General features: G+C 36.4%; 1 protein-coding gene across 1 annotated transcript; it reads right to left on the bottom strand.

Moving 5' to 3' along the window:
* Positions 1-644: 644 nt before the first annotated feature.
* On the bottom strand, positions 645-9,408 carry VAMP727 (vesicle-associated membrane protein 727). Its single transcript, XM_059593006.2, has 6 exons — positions 9,304-9,408; positions 8,558-8,818; positions 8,272-8,470; positions 8,067-8,187; positions 1,288-1,350; positions 645-1,192 (listed from the first exon to the last, which is right to left on the bottom strand). The coding sequence occupies exons 2-6, from the start codon at positions 8,745-8,747 to the stop codon at positions 1,049-1,051; spliced, it is 717 nt and encodes a 238-aa protein (XP_059448989.1). The 5' UTR covers positions 8,748-8,818; positions 9,304-9,408; the 3' UTR covers positions 645-1,048.
* Positions 9,409-10,312: the final 904 nt, after the last annotated feature.

Below are 10,312 nucleotides of genomic sequence, written 5' to 3'. Positions count from 1 at the left end.
ACACCGTCCATTTACCATTAAATTATACAAAAATCCAAATCATAATCATTAAACTCAATTTGATTTTCTGCAGCATCAGATTCAGGATCATTTGGGTAAGACAGACAAATTCTCTTCCTTTTTGAGCATCCCAAAATTCTGACTGCTCTTCATCATTCTTGGCAGTCACAATCGGTCATGATTCCTTTCGAATTAGGCTTAGGTGCTGTAAATGCTGTTGTTTTTCTAGGGTTTAGTTTTAATTTCAAATGCTAAATCCATTCCTTTCATGTTGAATTACCTGAAAGGGCAGCTGCCATTGCACAACTTGCCAACAACATAATGTAACATTCATTATGTTGGTCTGCCACTTGCTCACCACTTGAGTTTAAAAACTAAAAAGGGTGGGGATTAAAAGAGGTGGGAGGGTGAGGATGGTCCCCCACAACCTCAAACCACCACCAACACCACCACCACCACTTAAGGAGTGGTCCAACTATCCCCTTTTAGTTCTCTTTTTTGGATAACATAACATGCATTGACGAGTCTCACATGGTGCATTGTTAACATGACAAGTCCATAAAAGAACAATTTAAGACATGGGAAAAACTGAGTTAATTGTCAAAATTGAAAACTAAATAACTAAATTAAAATAGCGAAAAAAAAAAAATAATATGGACCAGTTTTTATTATTTTCCCAAAAGGATATGCCAAAATAGGTGATACATCTTTCATAATTCATCCACTGCTGCTCTATCTATCAAGTATCAATAACCAAACAACTCAAGTGTCGACGGTGCACTCGAACCGAGTACTCGGGAAACAAAGAACACTTGCAGAATAAGTAAACAAGTGCTCAATAGACCACATCCCTAGATTATTTATGAACAGATTAGTAGTAAAAACATCCGGTAGTACAGAGGTCGTTTAATTGCAAGGGAGGACAAGGCAGTAAGGTTGTGGGTTCCAGCATTAGTCTCTCCATATACATGAACAATAACAATTTGTACACCAAATAACAAGAAGAACAGAAGTTACTACTGAAGACTCCCTTTTTTGCTATTCCCCATCAACATTTGAAACCTCGACAGGCAATAAGCCACAGTATGACGATCACAACGAGGATTGCTCCTCCTACCATCAGCTTCATTTGGAGATTCTGCAGCCACATCTTTCGTCGAAGTTGCCGGCCTTGCCTCTGGAAGCTGTCAGCCTGGATCCAGAACAAAAATCCCAACAAGCAAATGAATCAGATATAGGTCAAAAGCCATGTCAAGCTAGTAAAACTGAATGACAGATGTTATGTACCTGGAACTGTAAATTCTCTGTTTTATCAACCAAAAGTTCAATCCTCTCCCCACGATCCAAAACCTGCATTACATGGTCCAAATTTTCATCTTAAGTTCATTCTATTAGAAACTAGTGTTCTGAGTCTAATCTTACGTGAAAAAATAGATTTGGCTGGTCATTTTGTTTCCCTCAAGAGCGTGTGTGTGTGTGTGTGTACTTGATTATGCTATCCCTTCTTATTGGTTAGGCTATTTCCCTACAGTTCAAACATTTGCAAAGGTGTTGAAACCACATAACGTCTCCATTAATTCACATCAATTACATGTAAGGAAGAGAGCATATGAGGTAGCGACCAAACAAGCCAATGTAAAGTTCAATGGCAAAGAATCAAACATCAATCTCAGACTGCCACAATAAAATTCAGGGAATTGAAGTTGCAGTTAGATGGTTTAGTCAGAAGAAGGTGACAAGAGAGCCATCTTCAGAAGAAATATGTGGTCTTTTTCATCAGCCATTTCATGAGGAGAAAAGTAAACAACTTTCATCTTGCATAATTACTTTCAGAAATGGAAATAAATTTAACTTTTGAAAACAACAAAAGATGATTTTCATCTTTGCAACCAAACAGCTCATAACAGAATTAAGTAAATCCAACACAACTCAATCATCCAACTGATCTCAAAAATTAAAAGCTCTCAACAACAGAAGCTATACAAGAACATTACATGTATCATGAAAAACCATTTGATCTAAGTTACTATCACCAGAGGACCTTCGTTATTTCAGGCATGCACCCTCTCTTACTATCAATAATTGTCAATAATTCCCATACAAAAATGGACTTTGGTTTTCACATAACACTAAATGCCTGTATGGTCCTGTAATATCATTTAGCGCTTTGCAAAGTTCCGCTACCCAACTAAAGAGTATTGGTGCTTGAGACTTTTTTTTTTTTGATAAATATGTATATCCAAACAACGCACAGAGGGGGTGCAACCCATGTATACAGGCAGAATACAAGAGACCCCCAATCCATATAGAAATAAGAACATAAATCTAAAAATTCAGAAAAAGTAGAAACATTCGGAGTATGCCATGCCACTCTCAAATCAATCAATCCTATCTCACGGTCATCAAAACTTCGAGCATTCTGCTCTCACCACATCACACACAATGGAACCATCTGCCATAAGTGCAAAGCACGACGGTTGCCCAGCTGTCCTCTCCCACTTCCCAAACACTCGCTCACCCTGCGAGGCATAAACCAATCAACACCAAAAAGCTGAAGCAGTACACTCCATATTTCTGTTGCAACCTCACAATGCAGGAATAAATGGTCGATTGACTCTCCACAATGCTTACACATACAACACCATTCAATCACCATAATACCTCTTGCATAAATTATCCAATGTTAATATTCTTTCAGGGGAAAATAGGACTGCCATCCACACAAAGAAAGCCACTCTTAGTGGAGCCTTTACTTTCCAAATACTCTTCCAAGGGAAAATAGACTATACCGAAGTAGACAATACGTGATAGTAAGACTTCACCGCAAATGTCTTCCTTTTCGATAGAACCCGAAAAATTGTATCCTCACATCCGTACCGAACTTTTTGGGAGTATAACAACTCAAAGAATCGAGAGACCACGTCCATTTCATTTTACAAAGTATTGGTGCTTAGACTTTAAGCATTAGCAGAAACTTATGAGCTTTCTTCGTGTTTGTGCGTTTTCATTTTGACAGAAGGTTGCAAGGCTCTCATTTTACATATTTTAACATCTTATATAGCAAGTCCTTAAGAAGTTTTTTTTAAAAATCTTCCTCTATACTTCTAATAAACCTGAACTGGAATGTGCTAACAGCATGACATGGAGACAGCACACATTCACTTAAAAATCTTCAATATATATATATATATATATATATATATATATATATATATATATATCTGTGTGTGTGTGTGTGTGTGTGTGTGTGTGTACCACTCAATCTATTGATCCATATTCACCTTTAGAAACAATGGTTCCATTTGGTAATTCATTTTAGAGGATGTTTTTTAGTTTGAAAAAGTGTTCTGATATGATATAAAGATGAAAGTAGTTTTGAGTGTTTTGGATTAATTTTTTTTTTGAAAACAAAAAACAAAAGGGAGAATGAAAAAACATTAACAAACAAAGTCAATATTATTCTTATCAATCTTAAACATGCCTAGTCCAGATAAGTAATTATACTAATATTATAACAGTGTCTCTGTTCTTGGTCTCATTAATTAAAGGCCCGTAGTTACAATATGTCAACTCCTTTTTGTAATATCTGTGTTTATGAGGTTAGCTCATCACATAGTTCCCAAAAGAAGCAAACCTAGCTCATGAGGCCCTTAGCATCATATTGTTAATTCATTTAATTTTTGACACCCATAACCAAAAAGTAATGGGAAGATTTCAGCAACCTAGCCTGACTAAATGTGAGATTTGTTTAAAACCTTCAAACTGAACGCACCTACCAATGGCAGTGGCAGTTTTCAATTTAGCCAAAGTAGTTCAGAGGATACTGGCTAGAACTCAAATTGGTCAAGAAATCTTTTGATCTAGCATGTCAATGATGAATCCATGCCAACTACCTACCTGGATGAGAGCCATAAACTATTTTTCCCTTCAAACCATTTGATGCTATTCAATTGACCCTATCCTTCATAGGATTTCTCATTTCAAATTAACGTTAACATAGAAGGCGGACTTGAGTCAACAAAGTAAGGATGACCTCTGACAAGGACATACCTTGCTATTCTCTAAATGTTTATATGATATAGCACAATAGTTTTTCACCCATTCTGTCCAAGCCTCTATTCCAATGCAGCAGATGGTACAGAAGACTTAAATTTGGGTTTCAGTTAGTGTCTTCCATTTTGAACAGCCTCTATTATTATTCTCTTTAGAGTCTAACACAGAAAGATCCTTAATATAGAACAACATCAACTAAACCGAAATTATTCTCTAGATCAACATATGGTATGCACTATGTACTAGCCCAATAAGATCAAAGATAGGTTAATCGCAAAGTTAACAAAAGTCAAGCCATTAAATTCATTTAGAATGAACACCAAACAAGCATTGATATGACTAAAACTGCTATAAGCGAGAGATAGAGAAACTCAGTTTCATTAAACAGATGCATGCAAATGCATGCAGATAGCACAAGGAGAAATGCTCTCCAGACTCTGAACTGAACTTCACCAAGATCAATCGACAAATACCATAAAAGACTAGAACTCATACACAATAGGGAAAAGCAAATGTAAATGTAATACTATTTACCCCTCCCTATTTGTATAGGCAATATTTACATGAACTTTCTCACTCCTATTTCTTAAGTAGTCCACATCAAAATATTGTCCCTAGTGGCTCTCCAGGCAGAAGGGACCACTTTCAAGGTTCAAAAGCACCCCACACAGCCTAAACTGGGAATACTCCACCACCCTTTACCATGAATACATACAAATACAACAAAACACTCCACTCCAATCACCCCTTGAGATTGAACATAACATATACCCCCGCCAATACTTTACTATTCCAAAAACAAAAAGGGTAAAGAGCTTAATGCCCCAACCTGACTCAAATCCACAACCAAATATCAATCAGGAAATAATCACTCAATCCAGGAATTGAGGCTTTATATGAGTACCACTAAACCACTTTTTCACCAAAATGATTACCGAAAGCCATCTCCACCACAAAGAATAGCCCTCTTTTTGCTTCTTCTAACCATTTCCAAATGCCCTTCCATACTCTTTTTTTTAATAAGTCTTACATACTCTATATACTAATAATGATCTGATCCACTTTGCAGAACCTCCTTTTGAGACCACCTTACAATTTCTCTCCATACCCTATACACTATACTCACAGCACCTCACTCTATTCAAGACCACCTTAAAATATTTCTCCACAAACTAGCACTTTATGCACCAAACCTCCAAATCTATTAATCAAGCAACACTAGACCCCCACTTGCCAAGTTCCCAAACCTCCAACTTCAAGGGGCAGTCACCACATTCTGTAAAATCAATAGAGAATTTTTATTGCACCACAATCTAGTGCGAGAGAGAACATGAAGTATTTCACATTATGTTGCTCAATACTTTGGTTTGTCTTCTCATTAGCACAATAATGATGCTTGTAGATACTAATGATGGTTATTATTACACCTTTTTATAAGAGGGTGGATGCAAGCACAGCTTTCAATGCAAAGGAAAATGTGCAACACATTCTTAGAGAAACTGTATCCTTTAAAACCTTCAATGCATAGCATGTTTTAATTAAAAAAACATGTATCCTTTAAAACATTTACTGCATATCATGTTTTAATTAAATGACTACAGCATAAAATAGCTGGAAAGCAGGAAATTACAGGTACAGAGTTAAACTGGATATAGAAAGTGTTGAGTCACAACCAACAAGTCGCAATCACAAAGCTTTCAAAAACAAAACAATCATCAAGACTCAGGAGAACAAAAAGTGGAAAAGATAAGAGTACAGGAAAAACACATTTTTTTTGATAAATAAGTGATTAATTAAAAAGCGTAGAGGGGCACAACCCTAGTACATAGGAAGTATACATAGACACACACCCTTTAAAGATAAAATGAAGAACACAAGTCCACAAATTGATGCATGGTAAAAACTTGAGGAATGTTCAAGGCTCCCGCCCAAAGGAAAAACAATTTGAGAAACCTATTGCTAAGCTCCGCCATTGTCATTTACTTATCTTCAAAACATCGAGCATTCCTCGCCCTCCAAATAGTACACATAAGGCACAAAGGGGCCATTCTCCACACCTCCCTCGCCATTTTATTACCTCTTTGGCATTTCCAGCAAGCTAGGAGGTCAATTACCCTACCATGCATGACCCAATTCACATAAAAAAGGGTAAAAAGAACACTCCAAAGGGCACGTGCCACATCACAATGGAGGAGGAGATGATTGATAGACTCACCACTCCTCTTACACATACTACACCAATCCACCACGATCAAGACTCTCTTGCGGAGATTATCCAAAGTGAGGATCCTTCCTAGAGTAGCTGTCCACACAAAGAAACTTACTCTAAGTGGAACTTTAACCTTCCATATACTCTTCCACGGGAAAGAAGAGCTCCCCACCTCATGCCTCTCCAAAGAATAAGAAAGCACTCCAAAGAATGATCGCACCTCAAAAAGCTTTCTCTTGGAGGGAATCCACCAAATGCGGTCCACACCGCCCAAATGGCGCCGGGTCTCATACAATTTGCTGTAGAAATCCATCACCACCTCCACTTCCTAGTCCTGAGCCGCTCGTAAAAAAGGAACATTCCAATGAACTTCCTCATTCAAAATCTGCATATTATCACTCACCCAAGCCTCTTTGTTTCTAGCTATATGAAACAATTTAGGAAAGGCCTCCTTTAAAGGTTGATCCCCACACCAAATATAGTGCCAAAACCTAATATGGGATCCATCTCCTACTTCAAATCTGATAAACTTAGAAAAAGACTCCCACCCACTCCTAATATGCTTCCAAACGCCAACACCAAAAGACCCCTCAACCTGTTTTGTACACCAACCTCCATCCATGCTCCCATATTTTACTTCAATGACCTTCCTCCAATAAGCTTCCCTCTCCGTAGCATAACGCCATAACCATTTACCCAATAAAGCTTGATTAAACCTACGCAGATTTCTAATCCCCAAGCCACCATTCTACAAAGGAGAGCAGACTAAAGACCATTTAACTAAGTGATACTTCTTCTCCTCATTGGTACCACCCCATAAAAAATTCCTTTGCATCTTCTCTAACCTATTTGCCACACTCGATGGAATGGGAAAATAGATAGCAAATATGTTGGTAAGCTAGAAAGAGTGCTTTTAATCAGCGTTAGCCTCCCCCTTCTGATAAAAGACCCATTTTCCACCCCACCAACCTCACATTAAAGATGATGGAAAGAATATCAGGTAACATAAGCAACAGTTCACAAGCTTGCTCAAGAAAAATGATAGATTAGATAGTGAAACAAATATAAGGTAAAGCCGAACAATACAAAGATCTGATTTTGCAAACCCAACAGAATAAAAAAAAAAGGAAAAGGAACCAGTAGCATTTGAATTTAAATATTTTTATTTTTGATGGGAAAGAGGAGCAAAAACATTCCAACAATCAATATTGAGCAGCAAGAAAAAGGCATACTCTCTAGATGCATTTCAGGAACTGAAACATCATCTCATCTCAAACAAAACTAAAACCTGTAAAAATATGTAGTAGAAGCATCAAACCTAATTTAGAATGATCACTGAGCATTTCACTTCTGCAAACCAAACCAGGGATTCCATCTTCAATAGCATAATTATTATAAACATTCTCAAAATTTTATACATAGCAGCATGCTACTTGTTCCAAGTATCCTTTCAAAGGTTGTCACTTCATGATAATGATTTCTGTATTAGAAATCTAAACAATTCTCAAAGTAAAAGGTAGCGAACAAGCTTTCGCTAAAATTTCAGTAACAGCAAGACAGGAACTTATTCTGTCGCTTTCTCCCCTGAACCAGTCAGGGAGGTGTTCCTCACACCCCACCACAAAAAAAAAAAACAAAAAACAAAAAACAAAAAAAGCAAATAAATGAACAAGCCCAAACACAAATACAGTAGTACTCTTTCACAAAGGACCGGGATCATGTTAAGGTTACTTATATATGTCTCTTCTAACACTCTTCATGGCTATCAATTACTGTATCGCTCAACAGGTAAGTAAATGTGTACCTTCTCAATATTGTCCATCATAATCCCCTTGACCTCAGATATTTGAGCCTTCAATTTGGAAAGCTTAGTCATTTCCTCTGGGTGGTTCATACAGTAGTCCATGTGCTCCTTAATCCTTGGCCTGATAAACAAAAGTACAACATTGCAGGCTAATAGAACTGATAAAGAAAACATAAAATTCAAATGTAATCAAGCATATACTCACCCAAATTCTCTGTCAAGATTGTACGCAATGCTAAATCGGTCTTCAAATAGATCATCCTCATCGTCGTCGTCTGCAAGTGGGTGTGGGCCATCATTTTTTATGCTAGCACCATATCGCTGCTTAAAATCATCCTTCACCCGTTCAAGGAACACAAAAGGCACACTCCTACCAGCCGATTCATCCGCAACAACAAGAAAAACTGCACACCCAAAGAAACAAACTCAACGACAGACATTTCAATCAGAAACTAAAAAGAAATTGACTACAACTTCTAAAAGACCAATACCAAACCCATTGTCGATGAGGAAGTTAAACGTATGCCCATCACACGAGTATGTGTACTTGCTGCTATTGGAAGGCAGCTTCTGCAAACACTGAACAGCAATGGTACTAAAGTTCCCCGAGTATGACGTATGCTCTGCTAAAACAACGGTTCCTTTCGCAACAAAGCTGTATATTAAGCCTCTCTGACTCATTTCAGAAATATAGCTTCAAACTTGTTGAGACACACAAAGAGATTTCACCAGTCCCTTGTTACAACAGCAACCTAACCAGATGATAGAATCCATAAATTAATCAAAATCCCAATTCAACCAAGCAAGAACACCAAGATCCATCAAAACCTAGAATTTAGTTTAACTTCTACTTATAAATCACCACATAATAATTCATGCAAAGACAAAACACCCAAGTGGCGCAAGAAAAGCGGTTAGTTACTAATTCCCCAAAACTAAACCAAGTATTCGTTTTGGTTCCTATTCCTAGGAAATGAGCCTCACACAACCATTTTGACTTCGGTGAAATGGGTTTTTAATTTTCTCAGCATCCAAACATAGGGTAATTGGAAACTGGATTAAAGACCCAAAAACCATTCTTAAGTTCATTCAGAATAATCAACAGGAAGAAGTAGATAATTAAATTATCGATCCGATCAAGAAAAGTTATGAAATGAGAAACAGATGTAAGAATGAATTAAGTTTGAGGATCAAAGAAAAAGTGGAACAAAAATTCAATTAGAATCAGAGAGAGAACCTGAAGAAATTGGGAGATGTGGAGGAATGACTTCGCGTGTAAGACTTGCGGGGGAGACTGACTATCGGGGTTGGCGATTGGGGGATGGTAGTTACTGAAACGACGTGGTCGAGGTGCTATATATTTACAACGTGGATTACTATCTATTACTATTTACTCTGTCCTCTATTTTTCCATGAATTCTTCTCTAAAATTTTATATGTATATTAGAAAAATATATATTAAAAAAATTGAGAAAATGATATAAGATGTTTGTTAGAGTTGATAAGAAATTTATGTTCAATTTAAGGATAATATCAGAAAATATTAAATAGATAAATAGTTATTTATAATATATTTGTAAGTATTTTAGAATTGTCTAGAAAATATGAATTTTATTTAAGAAAATGCAAATTCAGTCATGGTTCATTATATCTTTAAAGAATTAGTCATGTGCTTTGAATTTTATAGAATAAATTCATGTGATTTGCTTTTGTATAAAAGTAATATTTCTGTTAGTGCATATCTAACAAGAAGATAATGTCACGTGGCCACTTAGAGATGTCATAGATGTCACATATTATACATCTATCCATGTCAATATTGAATTCTTCATATGCATGTCACATTCGTAAATAACATAATCTAACCTAACTTACAATTTTATGCTAAATAAAAAAAAAATTAAAAACAAAAAAAAACAAATAAACAAATAAGGGTAACAATTGCACCTCATTTAGGTTGGCAAAGGGGTGGCCGCCCTTTTCCAATGTGAGCTATAGAGTCGATAATTGACAACTTAAAAAGTGATCGCTGAGAAACTACAACTAGAGTCAGAGTTAATATTTGAACGACGTGAACTCAACAAAGCTAAAAGAAAAGGAAGTGTGGTGCATGGTCAACAACACGCCTACCCCTAATTAATATATGAAATTAATAATAATACATCTTTTAAAAAATTTAAATAATATAAAATCATCTACACCAACTTTAAATCATAACCATAAAATAGATATTATCCATCTTATTT

This window comes from Corylus avellana, chromosome 2, assembly GCF_965113065.1.
Source record: "Corylus avellana chromosome 2, dhCorAvel1.hap1.2, whole genome shotgun sequence".
NCBI classification, from domain to species: Eukaryota; Viridiplantae; Streptophyta; class Magnoliopsida; order Fagales; family Betulaceae; genus Corylus; species Corylus avellana.
The sequence above is the reverse complement of the archived record's forward strand: the minus strand, read 5'-3'. Positions and strand labels throughout refer to the sequence as shown.

What these genes read in the sequence shown, in the direction of transcription:
- VAMP727 (XM_059593006.2), bottom strand. Translation starts at nt 8,747, where the DNA reads ATGAGTCAGAGAGGCTTAATATACAGCTTTGTTGCGAAAGGAACCGTT. An exon ending in AATCTTGACAGAGAATTTGG is followed by an intron (nt 8,188 to 8,271) that starts GTGAGTATATGC and finishes TTTGTTTATCAG; the next exon opens with GCCAAGGATTAAGGAGCACA. An exon ending in TGATGGACAATATTGAGAAG is followed by an intron (nt 1,351 to 8,066) that starts GTACACATTTAC and finishes CATGTAATGCAG; the next exon opens with GTTTTGGATCGTGGGGAGAG.